Genomic DNA, 22,474 nt, shown 5'->3' with positions numbered 1-22,474 from the left:
TTAACTGCTGCTGCTTGGATTTTGATTAGCCTCTGTGGCCACGCTCGCTCTGCTACTGTGCTTTGTTTTCTGCCAGGCGGCAGTACCGCTGTACTTTATTTGTGGCTCATCGGCAAGACGACTCCACACTGACATGTCTGGACTCTGCTGCGGGAAGCTGTAGTTTTCTTAACGTGGCTGTTGCAGAGTGGCAGTGTGTAAACAGTGCATTAGCAGGCGAGATCTAATTATTTTGGCACTGCTTCATTTACTCACTGAATTAGATTACAACGGAACTTTGACCTAATCTACCCAAGCGGGCTTGTTGTAGTTAAAAATAAGCGACTGACCTCAAACAAACCCTACAGAGACTTAAAATAGCCAAAGTATATTGAAAAGCACTATATATGGGTGTGTGTGCGTGTATAAATAGTAATTTTGTTTTAGTAATGCAAGTCATGCATTTAGTTAATTGCAAAGATCACACAGGGAAGTGTTTTTGTTATCTTTTATTTAATTTTTTCATGGAAATTGCTTGTATCAATCGTTTCTTCCGCGGGCTACAAAGCTTTTGCAATTATAAATATTGACTGACAAAACCTCTGGACAGGAGAATCATTTGCTGCCATGTTTCTCTTTCAGGCTATGGCCACAGACCTGTGACTCTCCATACTGTTTGCCCTCATACTAATCCACAACCTTAAATAGAACAGGGCAGGGATTAACTTACTCAAGCTCTTCTGAGATATTCATCTAGTTTGAGCAGTGTGAGAACTGAAGGGTTATTATCTCTACATGTCGGTGCACCTCATCAACACAATATGTTTCTATTTGTATTCGAAGCAAAGCTGCAGGAACTAACAGAGGTTTATTCAAAACTGTTCTGACTCTGGGCACAGAACGTAACTGCGATTCCTATCAGAGAACATTCAGAACAGTAAACAGCATAAAAACAATTTAGTCCAGACAGACTTTGAGGTGGTTCATCAGCTCTCTGTAATGACTGGCGGGATACTCAGTCTGGCAGCTGGGACACACCAGGAAGCTCTCATCCATCAGGCTGCTGTCTGAGGAGGCGGTCAGGGAGTGCGGACAGGCCTCCTCACATGAGCCGGTGCCCTGCTGCTTTCTCTAATACAGATCCAAGACAAAATTGAGCCGTTCAGCCAGAATTTAAGAGGAATTCTTCAGTTTTCTCCTCCCGAGTTTTATTTTTAACAATTTAATAATAAACGCTGACCTTTGACTGTTCAGTTGAGAGGTCTTTAGTTTTTAGCCTTTTCTTCAGCAACCGCGCAATTTGCTCCTTTAAATAGGAACAATTCTGCCTCTCATCCTCCAGGTCCTGTGAATAAATTGTGATCTAAAATTGCAAAAAGCTTGACATTAGACTGGCAAATGTAATGTAGCTATGCAAAGACTAAATCTGTTACAAAGGGAAGCAGTGATGAAATAATATCTGCTTGCAAGCACGTAATAAATATGAAAGTAAAAAGAACTCTGTTTAGAATTCAATGGCCTTGCTTGTTGATAAAATAAATGTACTATATTACAGAGATTCCTACATCCTTCCTAATATTGGCTAAAGAGTGATATGGAATGAGACTGATCTGTGAGTCCCTGTGGTCATACCTGTCGCTCCAGATCTTCGATCTTCTTCTGGTCTGCGTGGTGATAATCCAACAGAAACCTCTGAATGAGATTCACCTGAGGAAAGCGACACTTGTAACAACTTTGAAAAATACTTGGCGCTGCCCGCTCGATGAGGAGCCCACTGAGACGTACCTGTAAATCACAGCTGGCAGACCTGCGCTTCTCCTCGTCCAGCTTGCGCTGGAGATCTTTGGTCTCCTCTTTCAGCTGCTGCTCGTCCTCTTCATTCAGCAGACAGGCTTCTTCGGCCTTTTTCAGCCCAGACATCTGAGACTGCAGCTGCAGCCTGAGCTCTTCCGCCTCATTCGCCCGTTCCTCACAACTACACAGAAACAGATCAGTCGTGCTAGGTGGGCGGTCTACCACCTGCTTATCTTTTTAAAAACTCTCTTCCTTGATAAACTGCATCACTTCTGCAGAAGACGTACCACTTCTGGGTAAATGAAAGCTTCTGGTGATACTCATCCACCTGCTTCCTGAGCTTTTCCAGCTCATCTTTGGCCTTCTTCAACAGTCTTTCATAGTGTTCCTGCATCTGGCACAACTTCTCCTTCTCTGCACGGTGACAAATACGGAACAGAAAAGAGGGGAAACAATGCTCTACTGATACCAATCAAACGTTAAAGACATTAGAAACAGTGATATAAAACATTGGGGGGGAAATGTCATTTCCACTATACAGACTCTGTTGCAGGGGCTTGTCCCGCTGCTATCTTGACATCTTAAAAACATTGCTGTGACAGTCCCTTGCCCACTCTTGCATTACACTGAGTGCGCCTGGGGCTCACCATCTGAATGCTCCTGATTGTGCTGCTGTGACAGCGCCGCATTGGTGTCCTTCTGTTGGTTCTCCAGCCATAACATTCCGTCCAGAACTGCCCTCACGTAGGCCTCTCTCGGCTGGTCATATTCCAGCCACTGGCTGTTCTTCTCCAGGGCCACGAGGGAATTGAATGAAAGAATGAGAAAGACGCGGGAGAGAGAGAGAGACAAACACTTGGCTGTGCCATGGGATGACTCAGAAGGAAAAACGCTTGGCAAGACGACACAGGCAGACGTCTTCACTTAAGTGGAGAAGTGAAACTTAGAGAGAGGTGGGTGGAAAATATGACGAAAAGAAAGCAAAAATATTTACAACTGCAAAACTTTCACATCTGTAAACTCCCTTACATTTGATGAGGTCCAGCCATCCCATTCATCCGAACTGGAGTCCTGTTTGAAAACATCAATTTTGGAAAAATATTAAACAAAATAATAAATAAATAATACAGAATATTGAATGTTGTGACCTTCAGAGTATTGATTTATTTTTTCTTTTCTTAAAAAGTGCAATGATACTCTGGGAAAAACACTGCCAAAACACGACAGAATTTTCCATTCCAAGACTTCAGGCGACTGCTGCCATCTATTGGTTGTTAGAGACTATCACGATGTCTTGACGTGGCTTCTTTCAATATAGAACCCATTTTTTTTGCTCGTCTAAATTAATTTCCATCCCCTAATTATTGGAAGTAGTCTTCAAATGTAGTGCTCACCGTATCTGAGTGTTTTCCTTCATTCCTACCAAGCTGCACTGACAATAAGGCAAGTTTCTCATTTTTGTCCATCAGCTGCTGATGGATTTCCAGTCTCGCGGTTTCAACAGTGAGGAATTGCTGTGGGAAAAAGGAAGAAAAAACAAAACAAAAAACAAATTGCTATTAAAAACAAAAAAGGAAAAGGGAGTGTCATTTAACTGAGCGTAAGATTATCTATGCGGGTAGTTATAAGAGAAACACGACTGTGTTTGAATTCACCTCCACCAGCCGGATATGTTCCGAGTGTTTACGAAAGAATTGAGTCACAATTGTCTTCAAAAAGGCATTCTCTTTCTTCAGGCTGCTCACAGATGTGCGAAGCTTCGAGTTGAGCCTTTTGTGGAACAAATTCCTATATTTTGAAGACGCCATCTGGATAATCTGTTGATACAATGAGGGGTTGTTAAAAGAAAATAACAAAATTAAAAATTGCGCGCGCGTGTGTGTGTGTGTGTGTGTGTGTGTGTGTGTGTGTGTTTTGTTTTTGTTTTAAAGCTCCGTTTCTATTAACCTTTCATATTTTCACTGCACTGCACATCTGCAGTCGAGGTGACTGGACATTTCAAAAATGTTGCCTCCAATAGCGACTCTGATGAAGAGTGCACCATTTTGTAACCTGCAGTCATATGGAGTAAGATAACTCCATACAGTAACTGCATATACCCTCAGCACTTTCTCAAATAATAAATACATGAATAAATATTCATATTGATATTAGTCTTGTCATATTTTTTGCCTCCTTGTTCTTTGGACTTGGGCGACAAAAAGGCGAACGACTTTGGACTTTGAGTGACCAAGCTAGCACTCTCTCCTTCCAGCAGCGAACCGGTCAAGCTAACAAGCGGCCATTAATTGCCAGTTAAGTTTTGCCAACTGATCCCACGTCTGTGTTAAATCTCGGAGATACCATGTTGCGACTTTTAGTATAAAGGTTTACTTTCTATTAAAATTCAAGTTAGTTGTTCAGCAGGGATAGCGCTGTGGCACATGGTAGCATTAGCATAAATGGCCAGTAAAATAACCATGCCCGAGTCGTTGGCTAATGCTATGATAACGACAACTTACTTCTTTCTGTATGTTCCAACATGCTCTGCAAAATACACCCGTAACTATAAATGTGTCTTATTTTTCTCCTTTTTGCATTTCACTAAAATCATGGCACCTCTGCCCAAGGATCTGAAATAATCAACATCACTTTTTTTTTTTTTTTGTTTTGTTAAATTACCTAGCTACTATCGTGTTTATTCCATATCAATGGCATTATCAATTTCACAGGAACATCTAAATAACGCTCCATACCTTCCGTATTCCAGAAAGGACTTAGTGCACGCAGTACTTTAATTAACCGCCGGGTGTCTCTGTTGTAAAAGAAAAATGTGTTTCGATACACATACGTCTGAGTTGGAGGTAAATGACAATCATTTACATGTTCAGAAGAAAATGTCATTGAGGTAGTCCCCACCATCCTGTGCAGTTTGACGACAAATGAAAACTTTCCCAGAATGTCTGAAGCTGCTGTGCTTAAATCTCGTGTGACTCATGAGAAAGGCTGCCCTCCGGCGTCACCACGCAATCTGCGTGCCTGCCCAGACATGCACGCACTGCGTGGGAACGCGCATATCGGTGAACGCAGCGTTTCGGCAGCAGAGAGAGTTGAAGAAATTGAAAAAAAAAAAAAAAAAAAAAATCACAGAGCTGATCGCGTCACATGAACATTTCATTTCTGGGGTGAATTGTGTTTTCATGTTTCAAATAGGACCCTGCAGAGAATTGCAAGCACCCCTTATTTTATTTTTTTTGTGACACTTTATTGCGAAACACTGTTCCTCGTACTTTGAGTGCTTATTGAGTTCTACCATATACAGTTGTAAAGGTAATTTGCAATCAAACAGATGTACGTTCAGTATATGCTTCAGTTTATGACACAACATGTGCCTTATGGAAAACACAAGTCACCCTCAGAAACGTCATCTTCTTCTTCTTCTTCTTCTTCTTTTTTTTTAAATCGTTGCCAAGTGTTTCTGCAACACTGATGACTACATACATTATGCTTTGACTGTGTGTTAAATGTTCGGTAATTGACAAAGAGACGACATCTTATTCACCGACGTCTGTGTGGTGTCACACTGTTTCCGATGCGCTACTAAGCAACAGCCGTGCGCGCTCCCGCGAGGCGCATGCAAATCTCGGCATGACACTGGTATCCGCGCCTTTCCTTCACATCTGTTACTGCGCTGCTTGAGGGCTCTAGTTCTCCCGGCGGAGTATGAATCCTTTCTCCGAATAGAACTGGATTTCTGTTGAAAAATGCTGCGGGTTATTGTGGAGTCCGCATGCGGGATCCCCAAAAAGAAACTTGGAAACCCGGATCCAATTGCTGCAGTTGTTTTCAGAGGTGAGAGACATCATTGACCTTTTTATTTATTTATTTATTTTACTTCATTTATCTTTTATGATCAATCTCTTGACTTGTACTAATTAGTACAATTAATTGTTACTAATCAGTAACAGGCAGCTGAACCCATCAATGAGTTGGTTTTTAAATTGTGCATTCATGTGCAAATGAAAAGTGCTGCTTATCCTTATAAGGAATTTGTTTGTTTTTTTAACCAGTCTAGTGTGTCTCCAGGATTTTCTGCTTCATTACCACTAAGGCTGGTTCACTTTCTCTTTGTTTACAGATGAAAAGAAGAAGACCAAAGCAATTGACAATGAATTGAATCCTGTGTGGAATGAAGTATGTGAACTATCAAACTCAACCAAAGTGAGGGCGTCTTATAAAGTCGTGAAAAATAATATGCATCGTCGCAACGTCTCCTGTGTCTTTGCAGGTACTTGAATTTGATTTAAAAGGCTCATCCCTGGATGCATCTTCATTTATCACTGTGGTCGTCAAGGACTATGAGACCATTGGCAAAGACAAGTAAGACGTTTGCTCATGTCATCACTTTTAAACAACGTTAAACGTTGTGTCTTCAACTCCCAGACTAATGTGGAGGAGGTTCTGTGAGTCAGTTAATCCCAAATTTCAAATTGTGGAAACTTCACTAAGTTAGAGAAAACATTCTGGTTTGCAATCATATTCTAAGTAATGGGTGTGGTCATCCCTCAGAGGTAGCGCTCTGATGGTTGGCCTTTCAAAGTGGCTCTTTATAGTTGCGCTAATTTGGCCATACTTACCCTAACAGCTCTGGTAAAATGGTAATTATAACCTCTCTTTCAGAGCAGTGTTGCTCACTTCATTGAGTTGTTTATCCACAAGTCTCACTGAAACCATGTCAGGACTTGCAGTTGAAAAAGAAAAAAAAAATGTTTTGTCACCCTCACTAAGCAATCCTGCTCCCACTCGTACAGTTTTCCCTTGGAAGAAAATGAGCTGATTTGATCTTTCCTTCTTGCATCTATGCACTTCTTTATTTATTACTGTACTTAAGGCATGCTTTCTGTCCGCAAGCGCTCAAGTATGAAGATTTCTCCCCATTCCGCTGCACATCCCAGATGTCATAAATTTCCTGTTTGTGTATAGTATAAATTATTCTCAGGCAGGCACAAGTGGGGGTAGGGTGAGCGCAGAGGGGTGACTGTCTCAGCCACGAATGCACTTGGCTATTTTTCCGTGATTACCGCAGCTGCAACGCACAAGGAGGGAGCAGAGATGAAAGCCTGCACTGGCTCGTCACTGACGCATGGCTCATGACTTGCAGCGGCGCGGTTCAACCCCCGCAAAAACCAGCTGAAGTCATCGTTAACCTATAGCTCCGGTGGAGTACGTTATACTTAGCATGCAGGGAGCCGCCCTGGCACGCACATGTCTTGCAAAACAGTTGGAAAGGCTCAAACAATGATTCTGACTCAGAGATACGAACAGGGTTTATCTGCCATGCGATCATGATGTTCATCCAGAGCTTCTGGATTTATTTCCAAATTGCTGTTCTTTCTAGAAAAAAAATACTGCCAAAAATAATACTTCCCTTTTTTTATGGTCCAGTTGTTATTAAAAAAAATGTATCTGTGTTTCACGCACGGAAACAGGAACAGAAAAACTGTCTTCTGGATTTCTGTGCCAACTGACTCTGGTTTCTGTCTAACTTCTTTTATAAGTCAATGTATTTTGTTATCTGAACTGGTGGGGTGGGGTGAGGAAGCCGAGAACAATAATCCAGTGCATATTTTACTTGCACCCGTGCTGTTTGCTTTTAGTGCAGCTTCTCTCCGCCTTGTTGGCTCTGTGTGTACCCACCATGGCCACAGACCAACAACGACATGCCTGTGGCAGACTTTTTTATTGTTTCCATTTTTCATTTTTTTTCCTCATCATATTGGGGGACGACCTTGTGTACCAGACACTCCTTATCAAACAAGAAAAAACAAATGTAATAATCAAGCTATAAGTACATGGAGTGTTTCTATGTGTGGGGAAACAAAAAGTGTTCTCCTGGTGCTCTTCGGTGTGGCCATGAAAAAGTAAAAAAAAAAAAAACATTTTAAAAAGACAGAGGAGACACTTGAGGAGATTGGAAAATATATAAAGAGCCTATATTAGATCATACCAACATGTTTCGGCCATTTAGGCCTTCTTCAAGGCAGATAACAGAGACAAAGGGATCTCCTGCATACAGCTCTTTAAACAAAGGTAGACAGTCACATGATCAGCTCGGTGCTGTTTCAATCTAAATGTTTTTTAAAAAACAAATTTACAGTTGACTTGTGGCTGTTGTACAAAAGTGATGAAATGTCCCTGCAGGGAATTTGCCCTCTGTGGTCATCATTAATCACTGTTGCTACATGGCATATGTTTGTTTAAGAAAACAAAAAAAAAGACTTTGGTCACCATCATCGGGGGTTTGTCAGCATATGTCAAGGAATAAAATGGGGAAGTGGAAAATGTCAATGATGATCCTCATTTTACACATCGTGTTACCCACAGAATGTTTTCCCCCTGCTGCTGTGATTGTTTTGGCAACGGACGCCGTCTATTATTGCCGGGTCGAATGTGAATTTACTGTGGCTGCCTTTCAGGTTCATCGGCTCTGCAAAGATCCCTCTGAGAGATCTGGCCAGCGGCCAAGCGAGGTCGTTGCCATCCAGGAATGTGCCTCTGATGAACGAGAAGCAGCAGGCTGTTGGGGTGACAACAACGGATTACGTTTTATATAATACAGATTTTTTTTTTTTTTTTTATTAAATTTTACACTAACCAAAAGGGTGGACACATCTGCATGATTTGGTGTCAGACATTTACAGAGGAATTGAGTGCACTCTCTTTTTTTTTAGGCAACCATAAATTTGAATATTGGATACGAAGCATCTGCAAAGGCCTCTTCCAACAGAAATGATCAGCCTGATGGATCCATATCTCATGGAGACGCAGGTATGATTGTTAACCCGAGAACTGCTCATCATGGGAATAACAGAAATGTTGCGTATGAATGTAATAATCGTAATAATAACTGAAAAGTCATTGAACTTTATGAACCATTTTGCCACACAGAGCAGAAAAAAATAACAGGAAGGCATTTTTGATTTCATACTGACTCTGTGAATGTTTTTGGTTAATCTTGCCTTACTCTGCAGGGGCAAGTGATGACCCTGACGAGGATGAAGAAGTTGGGGTTGCAGGAGGTCAGGCCGGTGGTCCAGGAGCGCCCACGTCACCAAATCAGCCCGGGAAACCGAACCATAAGCACACACGTCTCAGGCGAAAGAGGCATAAAGCCCTGACCAACAAGCCCCAGGACTTCCAGGTATTGTCTGCAGTCTTTGTTTCTGCGATCAAAGCATCACAATTTGGACTTTTGATACTGAGAACGTTGACCAGTTTATCCGTTCAACGGGCCAGTCGGAAAAATAACGTAAAGACGGACATGGCGAGAAACCATCCAAAGCAGTGACTTCTTTTAAGTTCAGCTTCTTCTTTCTTGACCACCATGTATAGATTCGAGTTCGGGTCATTGAAGGCCGCCAGCTGCCTGGAAACAACATCAAACCAGTGGTGAAGGTGAACGCATGCGGAAACACGCACAGAACTAGAATAAGGAGGGGGAACAATCCATATTTTGATGAGGTAAGACAGCCACAGCTTTATATCTCTGTTTTGGAAATTGCCTTTTTCCCCTTGCTGGTCTAACTTTTGTTTCTCATCCGGCTTTGCCTATTAATCCCCGTCAAGTACGATGACCTCCTGAAGGCGTTTCTCTCTCTTTTCCTGCCGTCTTGATATCGCAGCAGAGCGTCATGACAAGTGTCTCCGGCTTTTCTCGAATGCAACTTCTCTCATGTGCCTTTTTCCTCGCATCAGCTTTTGCCAAAACTTAAGCCTCTTCAGCTTAATGCACTGTAAGTTCTTCAACACAGCATTTTTTTTGTTTTTGTTTTTACAACAAGCGAGGCAAGAAAAAAGGGCACTGTCACGACTTTCGGTTTGTGTATGTGTCCCTCAGATGTTTTTCTACAACGTCAACATGCTTCCGTCAGAACTGTTCGACGAAAGCATAAGCCTACGGGTCGGTAGCCAGATTTTTTTTTCCCCCTTAAAATAAAAGTGCTATTTCTATTTGTCTTAAAAAGCCTGATGACCAACCTACCATGATGTTTTGTTGACAGGTGTATGACTCCTTCTCCCTCAGAGCTGATAGTCTAATGGGAGAATTCAAGGTGTGGACAATTAAAGCATAATTCTTAAGAATATTTCAAAATTGCCTATTGATTCATTGATTGATATGTATGTGTGTATGTATTTACATATATATATATGTTTTTTATCTTCCGCATACAGCTGGACGTTGGCTACATTTATGACGAACCAGGTAAGCAGCTCACTGTCCGTTTCATATTTTTGAATAGATTTAATATGTTTGTATTTCATATTCACTCTACCATGTGCAGGTCACGCTATAATGCGGAAATGGCTCCTCCTGAGTGATCCTGATGACTCCAGCTCTGGAGCCAAGGGTTACCTGAAAGTCAGCATCATCGTTTTGGGCACTGGGGATGAGCCACCGGTGAGCAGGCAATTCCCACTTCCTGAAACAAAATTGCTAATTAATTTAATAGAAAAAGGCAATTGAAAAATGTGTCAAACCCTCCTGTCCAGATGGAGAAGAGAGAATCAAGCGAGGGCCAGGATGACATAGAAAGCAACCTCCTGGTCCCTGCTGGTGTCACAATGCGATCGGCCACCCTCCAACTTAAGATCTACCGCGCTGAAGATGTGCCGCAGAGTGAGTCACTTCATAGATTATTTGAGTTCAATGCAAACCAATCTCTTTTTTATTGTAACTTTGTTTGGGACTTTTTTGTGCACTCCAGTGGATGACGCCTTCGTTCAGACAGTGAAACAGGTCTTTGGAGGTGATGGAGATAAGAAGAACCTGGTTGATCCATACTTGGAAGTCAGCTTTGCTGGCAAAAAGGTGTTTCACGTTGGACAAATATTTATTTAAAGCTCTTTCCCTGCGACCTTTGCTTATATTCTGTGATGTTTATATCAGGTCTGCACTAAGATCATCGAAAAAAATGCCAACCCGGAGTGGAATCAGCTCACAAATCTCACAGTGAAGGTATGAGGGATGAATTTAAAGGTCTTGGCTTTAACCTTAGGTTTGTCAAAAACTCACACTGACCTCTGCTTCTGTCCGCTTTCAGTTTCCGTCCATGTGTGAATCTGTCAAGCTGACCATGTATGACTGGTAAGAGCTAAAATTCACAGGTAAGTAAACTTGGAAGCATAACATAGCAAACAACAGTTAACATTGGCTCTGGGCAGGGATCGGCTGACCAAGGATGATGCTATTGGAACAGCATTCTTAAATCTGAGCACAATGTCCTCCTCTGGTGGAGAGATTGATGGTAATACTGTCATCTGGAAACTATGAAAATAATTTTTTTGAATTTGGTGTTTTTGAATAGCTTGATATTGAAAGAGCACATCTCAAATGCTTTTCCCCTTCTGAATACAGACTCCATGGCTGAAAGTGGAAGCCTGGTGTCAGACGGTAAGTAACTGGTGATCATGTTTAATCATCTGGTTAAACAACGATTTTGGCACTTTTTAGATTTCAACGTTCAATTCGCTATTTTTTTTTAAATGATGAAATGTACAAATAATAGGTGACTGTGTGTGTTTGTCACAGTGAGCACTGCAGCATCAGAGGTCGGCTTCCTCCCAGCATTTGGCCCTTGTTATGTCAACCTGTACGGCAGCCCCAGAGAATTCAGTGGCCTTCCTGACCCCTACGAGGAACTAAACTTTGGAAAGGTGAGACAAACCCACTAGCTTTTTGCAGACAGAGCGGAAGTGAAAGGCAAGTGAGGATTTTCACATTCCGATTTTTACCTTCTGATCTGTCTCAGGGTGAAGGCGTCGCCTACAGGGGGAGGATCCTGGTGGAGCTGTCCACGCTGCTGAATGGAAAGGTTGAGAAGAAAGTTGATGACATCTCCAGTGATGACATCCTGGTGGCACAGGTACAAGCTGCGCGAAAAATGTTTCTTTGACCAACATTTCTGAATTTTCTGAGGAAGATCACTTTAACACCTTGCACGTCCCCTTTTTTCACGCAGAAATACCAGAGGAGGAGGAAGTACTCTCTGTGTGCCGTGTTTCACAGCGCGTGCATGCTCCAGGAGCCAGGCGAACCCATCCAGTTCGAGGTCAGCATTGGCAACTACGGCAACAAGCTGGACTCCACCTGCAAGCCGCTGTCGTCCACCACTCAGTACAGCTTTGCCGTCTTTGATGGTGCGAACGACGTCCAGAATCAAATTTAAACTTTTTTTGTCTTATCTTCCACCTTTTACTGTTTCATGTTTAATGTTTTTTTCACTCCAAAAAAATCGTGAATGAAAATTACAGATCATTGCAAATGATGAATGGTGTGCCAAAAGCTGTTTTAACGACTGGTTATGTGATCTCAGGTAATCACTACTATTACCTGCCCTGGGCCGACACCAAGCCTGTGGTGATTGTGACCTCATTCTGGGAAGACATCAGTCACCGTCTGGAATCAGTCAACGTGCTCCTCTACATTGCTGAGAGACTGGTGAGTTTATGCCACAGCGACACAATGACAAACTGCATCATGGTCCCCACCATTGTCTATTTTTACAATGTGATTTCTTGCCATTTTTATTTCTTGCAGGAGTCCAACCTGACCTCTTTAAGAACTGCCATCATAGCCAAACTGCCTGAGCCTCGTATGGCAGAAATTTGGCTCAAACTCATCAACCACTTAATTGAGGACCTTAATAGGTAAACAGAGGACAGAGTCATTCATTTGATTTGCATCTAAGATTTTTTTTCTATGATCTAAATTTCCTCGTGGAAAACTGTCTTAGATTAACTGTTCTCTCCTGTGAATGCTCTGATCCCAAACTGTCTCCAACTGTTTGATTCAACAGTTTCCAGCTTCCAGTTCTGGAGGGCCAGCCAAATGTGACCATTCTGGATCTCCAGCTGAAAAGCCTGCGCGATGCTGCTATCAAAAGCATCACCCAGGTGGCCACTCGTATGAAAGAGGAGGCTACCGATGTTAAAGCCACCATCGGGGACATTGAAGACTGGCTGGACAGAATAAAGCAGCTTGCAGAAGAGGTGAAGACAAGACTGCCAATTCTTTGCAAGCATGTCTACCAGCAGAACCTAACGTTTGGGTCCTGTAATTGAGGATATTTGCACTGAAGTGAAACTCAAACAAAATGTGTTGTTTGTCTTCATCAGCCTCAGAACAGCATGCCAGACGTGATTATCTGGATGTTAAGAGGAGAGAAGCGGGTTGCCTATGCCAGAGTTCCAGCCAATCAGATCCTGTACACTCACTTCAGCGAACAGGGCCGTGGCAAACACTGTGGGCAGACCCAGACCATCTTCATGCAGGTGCCAAGCTAGTTCAAAAATGGATTTTAATTTAATTTTAATTTATTTATTTATTTTAAACTTCATGCCTGGTGGTGACTCTTGTTTCTTTGGCTTTGTCAGTACCCAATGGACAAGAATAAAGGTGTGAAGGTCCCTGTTCAGCTGAGGATCAACATGTGGCTCGGCCTGTCTACCAATGAGAAGAAGTTTAACACCTTTGCCGAAGGAAACTTCAGTGTTTATGCTGAGATGGTAGTGATGGCACAATCAGGCGTTTGCATCTGCACTGTGAGAATGATGGCCCCTAATGCACTCGCGTCTCCCTGCAGTATGAGAACCAGGCACATGTGCTCGGCAACTGGGGGACCACCGGCCTGGTCGGGCGCCACAAGTTCTCCAATGTGACTGGAAAAGTGAAACTGAAACGGGAGCGCTTCCTTCCACCCCGCGGATGGGAATGGGAGGGCGACTGGTTTGTCGACCCGGAGCGATGGCAAGTCTGAGCACCTCTCCTCAACTCATGAATAAACACTTGTAGATTTGTTGCTTGTCTAGTCTTGAGTGCAAGCATCCTGCTATCTACGTGCAGTGCATAAGGCGCAAGAACCCTGCGCATATTGCAGTTCTATTTTTCTCCAATATGTCGCTATCAAACATCAGTCATTATGCCAACCGCTGCGCAGAACGGCGACAGGAGTACAATCACAGGAAATCTAGAGGAATTTCTGCACTTAATGTTTTGGTTTCAGGAGCTCCCTCTCCTTCTCTTGAGTGCCCCTGACCTCTAAAGTGCTTACATTTCCTCACATCTCCTTGAGGCCACCTCTCTGCGCTGTTCCGTTCCATTTGTGGCGACTAAACACTCACATTGCTGCGGCCTGAGTCACAGAGCCCCCTCGTTAACCCTATCGCCGGTGCTTTCTGAAGCCTGTTGACAGAAGCCGATGCGGGACACACAGAGTTCACGGATGAAGTTTTTGAGAATGAAACACGTTTCCCCGGTGGCGAGTGGAAGCCTGCCGCGGAGCACTACACAGACGTGGTAAATAACCCTTGACAGTCGTGACACTATGTGAAAAATGTAAAAGATAACGGGACAAAAGCGTGTCTATTTATATCTATCTATCTATCTGTCTTTCAACGTTAACACTTCTTTCAGGTCTCATCATGTGTGTGATACGCATAGGATGCTTTGTGGTACCAGTGAGGAATGACCTTATATATGTGCGACTGGTTCTCTTCAATTTAAAAGTCATTTTCCAGTCCATTTTCAGATTAATGTATTTCATTCTGGACAGTAGGGGGATCACTAGCAAGATTAATTATCCAAGCAACTCCAAAGATCTTCAGAAAACACAACATTTAGCCATGTGTTTGCAGCCATCTTGAAAAAAAAAACAGAGTTGTTATCTTATTCTTAAATAGTAGCTTTCTATTGAAAGTGATGATTTGTTTTTCTTCCACGTGATTGGAAAATCCAACTAACCTGCAACAATCATCTTTAAGGTATCATGGCCCTTTGTGACATCACACGGGCTGATTTGCAGCTGCAACTAAGAAAACATTTTCTGTAAAGTGGAGCAAACAAAGAAAGTGCAGGCGTTACTTTTCTCATTTCTAGAGAGTTAATTAGCAGTCTAGTGACAGATATTGTTAGAAAACATTGTATATGTAAATGTAAGGTAAATGTAAGCTTTTACTATTTCACCCAATCGTGCACTGTGTTGTGTAGAATGGGGAAAAGGCCCGAAGTCCAGGAGAGTTTGACTGTCCACCTGGATGGGCCTGGGAGGATGAATGGAGCTTTGACAGTAACAGGGCTGTAGATGAAAGAGGTAATATTCAATGTGAACATGGAAACACAAGTTGTTGTTTTTTTTAAATTTATTTTACTTGCAAGTCTGACCATTTGTGTCGGGGCCCCTTCACCTCCTTTTAACAATAGGCTGGGAATATGGAATCACAATTCCCCCTGATGATAAACCCAAGTCCTGGGTTGCAGCAGAGAAAATGTACCACGTCCATCGCAGGAAGAGGCTGGTGAGACCAAGGAAGAAGATATCTGATCAAAAGGCTGCTGTTGAGGTGAGGTGCAAGAAGATGCACAAAACGAAAGCAAACATTTTTAGAAGACGCTGAAGATTTCTCCAAAACATGTGCAGGTTGATTGATGCAATTTTCTACACAGAGACGAGAACCAGGGGAAGGCTGGGAGTACTCGTCCCTGATTGGCTGGAAGTTCCACAGGAAGGAGCGCTCCTCTGACACGTTCCGCCGCCGCCGCTGGAGACGAAAGATGGTCCCATCAGACCACATGGGCTCCTCTGCTATTTTTAAACTGGAGGGAGCATTAGTGAGTGGCATTGAGTCATGTGCAACATAAAGATGTCATTGTCACAAATGATCCACATCCTCTCATTCTCCTGCAAGTGGCTGTTCCTGCCAGGTGTCAGAACAACAAACCCAGGAGATATTTTCAATCCTGCTTTTCTTTCTGAAATTCCCATAACTGCACTTAAAGCCTTTTTTTTTTTAAGTCGAGTGTTCGCTTTAATTAGCTCTCTCTATGTTTGGCTATCAGGGTGTCGATGTTGATGAGAAGCCCTGCAAAATGGATACGGCCAAAGTATTTGGCGCCAACACACCCACAATTTCCTGTAATTTCAACCGTAAGTTGTGGGATAAAGTTCAGTCCCTTTGGTCACTCATCAAACTTGCGGACTGAGTTTAGCACAAGATGAATGACCGCTTCATCTTTTCAAAAACATGATTAAACGGTGAAATGATTTAGGTGCCCTGCTTTGTTTCGTTTCCCGTCAGGGTGTTACACTTACCATCTGAGAGTGTACGTTTATCAAGGGAAGAACCTCTGTGCGATGGACAAGGACAGTTTCTCAGGTGACGACACTGACTTCGAAAGCAAGACTCGAGAAATCAAGAGCAACGCGTGACGTGTTCTTATCACACCCTTCCTTGTTTCAGATCCGTACGCCCACGTCTCATTCCTTCACGTCAGCAAGACCACGGAGGTCATTGGCACCACCCTGAACCCCACATGGGACCAGACTCTCCTCTTTGAGGACATTGAGATCTATGGAGACCCGCAAACCATTGCCCGCAATCCTCCCGATGTTGTGCTGGAACTGTACGACAGCGACCAAGTTGTGAGTTTTGAAAACACATCCGATTACATTTCAGAATTCAACACAAGCAAATGCAGCTGTGGATTAAGGGTGTCCGTGTGTGTTGCTACGCCAGGGTAAGGATGAGCCCATGGGCCGCTGTACATGCCCCCCCATAGTGAAGCTGAACCCCAGTGTGGCTGTCAGTCCCAAGCTGCTGTGGTTCCCAGTCATCAAAAAAGGCAGAAAAGTTGGGGAAGTGCTCCTGGCTGCAGAGCTCCTCCTGAAGAACACGGTAGGGGAAACTCTGCAGGACTCAGACGTTCTGGAACTCAAACTCTATGAGAGTGCACTTAGCAAAGGATGTTGTGCTCCAACCTCAAGGGCGACGATGAGAACCTGCCACTGGTCCCTCCACGACGTGGAGAGAAGCTCTACATGGTTCCCCAGGGAATCAGACCTGTGGTGCAGCTGACTGCGATTGAGGTACGCCATCAAGCCATAATGGTTGTATTTGGAAATCCATTGTGGATTATTCTTCACACGATACGAGACAGGACAAGACAAGCCCAACAAGCCGCGGGACCGTTGTCGGTGCACGTTTAATGATGAAATCTTTCTCTGCCTTTCGCTGTCGCTAGTCACCTGATTTACCTGCAGTTAATCTAATGCAGGGGCGGGCCAACCTTTTGGCTTGGTGGGCCACAATGGGTTCGAAAATGTGACAGATTGGGGCCGGAGCAGGAGCAGATGCATGGAGTGTTTTGGCGACCCACCTCATAGGAGGAAAAATTTCAATTGAAAATGAACAAAACCAACCAAAATGAACAAAATCATTGTCTTTGAAGCCACTCGATATTTAGCTCTTTATTGAAATGACTCTTAAAACACTGAAAAAAAATTATGAAATACCGCTATTTTATTACTTTCTTACTATTAATTAATTAAGTTCAGGGGGGCCGGATTAGAAAGCATAACGGGCCGCATATGGCCCCCAGGCCATGGTTTGCCTATGCCTGATCTAATGCATCGCCTTCATCCCAGGTCTTGACATGGGGCCTAAGGAACATGAAGACCTACCAGCTGGCTACAGTGTCCTCCCCCAGTTTGATCGTAGAATGTGGCGGTGAAATCGTTCAGACGGCAGTCATCAGGAACTTCAAAAAGAACCCCAACTTCCCCGGATCTGTTTTGCTCCTCAAAGTGGTAACCATCATTTACTTGTGCACGACATCTCCAGTCACCTGTGCGTCACGCTCAGATATTCCACGTGCTGTGTTGTGTGTCGACTAGCTTCTCCCCAAAGAGGAGATGTACACGCCGCCCATCGTGCTGAAGGTAATCGACCACAGACCGTTTGGTAGAAAACCCGTTGTGGGCCAGTGCACCATCGACTGCCTTGAGGAGTTTCGCTGCGATCCGCATCGTATTAACAGCGACGTGTGCATGTCTGCGAGAGGTACGGTCTTCACGAGCGTCAATCAAGGAGCATCTACTGGGAAACATGAAGCAACTGTGGCCTGTCTTCTTTTGTGTTTGCAGTGGCCATGATGGCTGCTGCTCATGCTGACGTTGTCATCGAAATTGAGGAGAGGCCTATTGTGAAAACTGAGGTAAATACAAAAGGACTCACAGATGGAGAGATATTTTAATATTTTTTTGGTGATTATTTTTGTTTATTTCCCACTTTACAGCTTCAAGCAGAAAAGGTGAGACTCCTTTTATTTCACACATTCTTGAAAATACGTCAGATGCAGCTGTAAAACTAAAAACTTACATTGTTCTTTTGTTTTTCTAGGAGGAAGAAACAATTGACTGGTGGAGCAAGTTTTATGCCTCAGTTGGGGACCATGAAAGGTGTGGACCTTATCTAAAGAAGGGATACCACACCTTACAGGTAGGAAAATGCCACAAATGGAAGTCACGATAAGAGATTTTTTATCTGTAATAGTTTTTTTTGTCTCGAAAGAATTATTTAAAAGTGCTTCTTTTCATCATTCTAATCAGTTTGCAATTACATAACCAAAATAAACATATGATATCAGTCAATACTAAAACTTTTACTTTTGTTGTTGGAAAACATCAACTTTTTAAAATTCTATGTATATTTTTAAAAAGTTGATTTTGTTCCCTCTGTAATAATGTTATGTTTTTCTCTTCTAAGGTGTATTCCAGTGAACTAGAGGAAGTTCCACAGTTTCAGGGTCTCACTGATTTCTGCAGCACTTTCAAGCTGCAGCGAGGAAAAAATGAAGATGAAGAAGATGATCCGTCTGTGGTGGGAGAGTTCAAGGTTAGAAAAAAGTCTATAAAAAAAAAAAACTACCCATGGCCAAGCATTAACCAGTGACTTCGTCACATATTCTTGTTCCATGTGCACTGTTGTCTTACATTTCTGTCCTTTGTCTGCCCTCTTGTGGACAGTTGCATGTACAGCCCTGTAACAGTTTTGTGTGTTTGCGTGGTTTTTTGTTGTTGTTGTTGTTTTTCGTTGTTTTTTGTTTTTTGTTTTTTTTACAATTTTACTCCTGGAGTCTAATTCAATTTAAGATGAGTGCTGACAGCTTTCTGTTTTCAGTTTCAATGGTGTTTTTCATATTCTACCCTAAGATAATTGAAAGGTTGCGCTTGTACTCATTTATGCTCGCACTCACACGTTGATTTTTAGGGCTCATTCAAGATTTACCCCCTGTCCGATGACCCTGGGGTTCTGGCTCCTCCACGCCAGTTCAGGGAGCTGCCTGAGAGTGGGCCCCAGGAGTGCCTGATCAGAATTTACGTGGTGCGCTGCATTGATCTGCAGCCAAAGGACACAAATGGCATGGTGAGTTTTGTTATAATTGTAAACAAACCAACCACCCTGGTTTTACATGCAAATATACTGTATGTTATAATACGGCGACAAGCTATTTTAATTGTTAATAGATAAACAAAATGTCAAAGAATTTTGAAAAGCAATGATTTTTTATTCTTCCGCTTTGTTTTTTTTCCAGTGTGACCCATACATTAAGATTACGCTGGGGAGAAAGACAATGGACGACAGAGACAACTACAAACCCAACACCCTCAATCCAGAGTTCGGGAGGTAGAACAGCGATTTGTCCAGATTTTTCCATATCTAGATTAACTCAGTAGCAACGAATGACAATGCTCTGAATTCCTGTCCAGGATGTTCGAGCTCTCCTGCTTTATACCACAAGACAAGGACCTCAAGGTCTCTGTGTATGACTATGACTTCCTGAGCACAGATGACAAAGTAGGTGAGACCATCATCGACTTGGAGAACAGACTCCTGTCTCGCTTCAGGTCCTACTGTGGCCTCCCACAGACGTACTGTGTGTAAGTATGCATAATTAATAATGCACAATTAAGAAATTGGGCACCGCGAGTCCCAGATTGTCCCGATTTTATGTTTTAGCCTTTCTCCTTTCTCAAACAAACTAACAAAGCCTGAATTGTCCTGCAGTTCTGGGATTAATCAGTGGAGAGACCAGCTGAAACCCACTCAGATCCTCCAGCGTGTGGCTAAAGTGAGGGGAATTCCTCCTCCACGCATGGAGGGAGACGGCAGCTCACTCACCTTCTCAGGAAGACAATACAGCCTGCAAGATTTTGGTACAGCCAAGTTTCAACTTACTTTGTCATAGACGTGTGTTGTAGGTAAGGGAGACTGAATCTTATTAAGTTCTGTGGTCCTTGCAGAGACAAACACTGTGATCCACCAGCACATGGGTCCTGCCAGTGAGAGGCTGGCCCTGCATGTTCTCAGAAACCAGGGTCTGGCACCGGAGCATGTGGAGACCAGAACCCTGCGCAGCTCCCACCAGCCTAACCTGTCCCAGGTCAGCACAGCATTGACAGTATATTCATTAGCTATAGACAAAGTGTATCAACAACACAAAGGATGCTGCGTGCTGCAGTCTGTATGGCTTTTCTTTTTTAAAATCAACACCCTTCTTCTAAAATGCAGGGACAAATTCAAATGTGGGTCGACATTTTCCCAAAGAACCTCGGCCTGCCAGGTCCTCCTTGCCACATCACTCCACGCCAAGCAAAGAAGTAAGACACTTCCTTTCAAAATAACATCGAACCCTTGTGCATTCAATTACAAACTAATGATATTATATTTGAAACAGGTACTTTTTGCGAGCCATTGTTTGGAACACAACTGATGTCATTCTGGATGAAACAAGCATCACTGGCGAAAAAATGAGTGACATATATGTTAAAGGGTACGATTCTTATCTGAATCTTTTACTTTCAATTATATTATGGAAACTTTAAAAAAACAACAACAAAAAAAACCTGTTAGACTCATGCAGCGTTTAATATCTAAGTTGTCATTACTTTGTTTCCCAGATGGATGCCAGGTATGGAGGACCAGAAACAGAAGACGGATGTCCACTACAGATCTCTGGATGGTGACGGAAACTTCAACTGGAGGTTCATCTTTGAGTTTGACTACCTGCCTGCAGAACAGCTGTGTGTCGTCTCATGCAAAGTAAGTATTCTAACAAATCATCCCATCATAATTTTTCACAACGGCATTGTTTTTTTTAAAGGTACAGTGACCTCAGATTTTGTTTTTGTTTTTTTTTTAGGACCACTTTTGGAACCTGGACAAAACCGAATTCAGGATTCCTCCTAAATTAACACTTCAGATATGGGACAATGACAAATTCTCCCTGGATGATTATCTTGGTATTTTGGCCCTGTTGTTTAACAAGTTTGATGAAATAGCAAATGGAAGAATATATCAAATAATAATAACGATGATAATATCATAAAAACATTGCTTTGTATCCTTTTATTGGTTTCAGGCTCAATTGAACTGGATCTTCTCAATCTGATACCGCCTGCAAAGAGTTCAGAAAAGTGCAAACTTAAGATGTTACCTGGGATGAGCAGCACGACCAAAAAGCTTGCGTCCAACTCTCTTTTTTCCCAGAAGTCTGTACGAGGCTGGTGGCCCTGTGTCAATGAGCAGGACGGAAAACACGTGCTTGCTGTATGCTTGCTCCTCAGAACAGTCGGCAGTATTATTTATTTCTTCATCAGTGTTGTTAGTGGTTACACTGTAACACCCAACTTTTAATTCTACAGGGAAAAGTAGAGATGACACTTGAAATAGTGGAGGTGAAGGAGATGGAGGAGAGGCCAGCGGGGAAAGGCAGAGACGAACCAAACATGAATCCCAAACTGGAAGCACCCAAGTACAAAATCTTAATAAATACATAATGCATTCAAAGATAAACAAGTGATGGTATACTTTCCCGAATTAGCTGATATTTCATTAAATTGTGTAAACATATCTCTCTTTCTTCACTCAACAGTCGCCCTGACACGTCGTTCTTCTGGTTTACAAACCCTTGCAAGACATTGAAGTTCATCGTGTGGCGCAGATTCAAGTGCATTTTCATTTTAGCGATTGTCCTTCTGCTGGTCATCTTGTTCTTGGGGATCCTGTTCTATTCGCTCCCGGTAAGATTTCTTAGTTAGTTTATTATCTTAATTAAATCTACATTTTAAAATTTTAAATGTACATTTTTATTTTAAATTGTAATTCGTAGTAATTATAAAATTGATACCTTCAAATTAAGTGGATTTAAACCCCTTTTGTTTTACATATTCACAGAACTACATCTCTATGAAGATTGTGAAACCCTTCTCTTAAGAAGAAAGCAAAGAGTCCGACTGCACTAATATTGAAATGCAATAACCTCCTCACTGTCACATGGATGATACACAGTATATTCACCATTCCAATCACACATAATTAAACTTACATGCCTGTATTCTATGTTACATTGTTGACAACTACGCTTGTATCTTGTCTTACATTTTCAGATAAATGAACAAAATCAATCCATGATTGTATATATTTTAATAAAAATATGTTTAAAAACGTTGTGGTATTTTATTGGCTTCAGTGAAGGTCCAAATACTATATTTAATTCACTATATACTATATTATGTGAATGATATCCCTCCCTATAAACGTCATACCTGCTAAGTTTGACATGTCAGTGCAAAATTATGAATTAAAAGACCAAGTGAATGTTTAACAATTGGCAAAATAAATAAATAAAAAAATAAAAGTGAAGCTAAGTTAAACGTACTTACAGGGTCATTTGGAAATATTTCCATTTTCCATTAACTAAACAATAATACCCTTAGAAATTACCGTTTTTGCGTTTCCCAACACTCCCCACCGCTTGCTCCGTCTTGCACGGGGATGGTGCTTCTTTAAGAGATGCACGACAACAAACTCCTTTTTGACCTTGTCG

At 42.4% G+C, this 22,474-nt stretch overlaps 2 protein-coding genes across 5 annotated transcripts; one reads left to right on the top strand and one right to left on the bottom strand.

Annotated features, from left to right (window-relative positions):
- Window positions 1-475: 475 nt before the first annotated feature.
- Window positions 476-4,799, bottom strand: LOC142883491 (centrosomal protein of 55 kDa-like). 4 transcript variants are annotated; one of them, XM_076018405.1, is made up of 10 exons: window positions 4,672-4,799; window positions 3,429-3,590; window positions 3,168-3,287; window positions 2,803-2,844; window positions 2,421-2,562; window positions 2,061-2,187; window positions 1,765-1,954; window positions 1,612-1,686; window positions 1,220-1,324; window positions 476-1,110 (listed from the first exon to the last, which is right to left on the bottom strand). In XM_076018405.1, exons 1-10 carry the CDS (start codon window positions 4,672-4,674, stop codon window positions 937-939), a joined length of 1,140 nt encoding a protein of 379 aa, XP_075874520.1. In that variant the 5' UTR covers window positions 4,675-4,799; the 3' UTR covers window positions 476-936. The 4 variants fall into 4 exon arrangements, with proteins under 4 accessions (XP_075874520.1, XP_075874516.1, XP_075874517.1 ...); XM_076018401.1 differs by having other exon boundaries at window positions 1,220-1,342; window positions 4,672-4,797; XM_076018402.1 differs by having other exon boundaries at window positions 1,220-1,342; window positions 2,421-2,559; window positions 4,672-4,796.
- A 609-nt stretch (window positions 4,800-5,408) lies between these two features.
- myofl (myoferlin like) lies at window positions 5,409-22,092 on the top strand. The gene is made up of 54 exons (XM_076018464.1): window positions 5,409-5,604; window positions 5,891-5,946; window positions 6,041-6,132; window positions 8,229-8,337; window positions 8,484-8,580; window positions 8,784-8,953; window positions 9,145-9,273; window positions 9,650-9,712; window positions 9,813-9,863; window positions 9,985-10,015; window positions 10,095-10,210; window positions 10,303-10,429; window positions 10,518-10,621; window positions 10,700-10,768; window positions 10,854-10,897; window positions 10,975-11,057; window positions 11,168-11,203; window positions 11,342-11,466; window positions 11,562-11,675; window positions 11,772-11,949; window positions 12,126-12,250; window positions 12,350-12,459; window positions 12,609-12,801; window positions 12,928-13,083; window positions 13,186-13,317; window positions 13,395-13,558; window positions 13,993-14,107; window positions 14,798-14,900; window positions 15,011-15,150; window positions 15,254-15,418; window positions 15,647-15,734; window positions 15,886-15,963; window positions 16,048-16,229; window positions 16,324-16,482; window positions 16,572-16,673; window positions 17,232-17,393; window positions 17,481-17,646; window positions 17,730-17,800; window positions 17,882-17,896; window positions 17,986-18,084; window positions 18,352-18,480; window positions 18,856-19,011; window positions 19,181-19,272; window positions 19,356-19,526; window positions 19,654-19,802; window positions 19,890-20,029; window positions 20,158-20,246; window positions 20,324-20,419; window positions 20,547-20,688; window positions 20,789-20,888; window positions 21,008-21,195; window positions 21,291-21,400; window positions 21,521-21,668; window positions 21,823-22,092. The coding sequence occupies exons 1-54, from the start codon at window positions 5,517-5,519 to the stop codon at window positions 21,859-21,861; spliced, it is 6,156 nt and encodes a 2,051-aa protein (XP_075874579.1). The 5' UTR covers window positions 5,409-5,516; the 3' UTR covers window positions 21,862-22,092.
- The last annotated feature ends 382 nt before the right edge of the window (window positions 22,093-22,474 follow it).

This window comes from Nelusetta ayraudi, unplaced genomic scaffold (assembly GCF_046127955.1).
Source record: "Nelusetta ayraudi isolate G7.1 ecotype Tasmania unplaced genomic scaffold, CSIRO-AGI_Nayr_v1 ptg000008l, whole genome shotgun sequence".
Taxonomy (NCBI): domain Eukaryota; kingdom Metazoa; phylum Chordata; class Actinopteri; order Tetraodontiformes; family Monacanthidae; genus Nelusetta; species Nelusetta ayraudi.
This window is presented reverse-complemented; position numbering and strand designations above follow the sequence as displayed.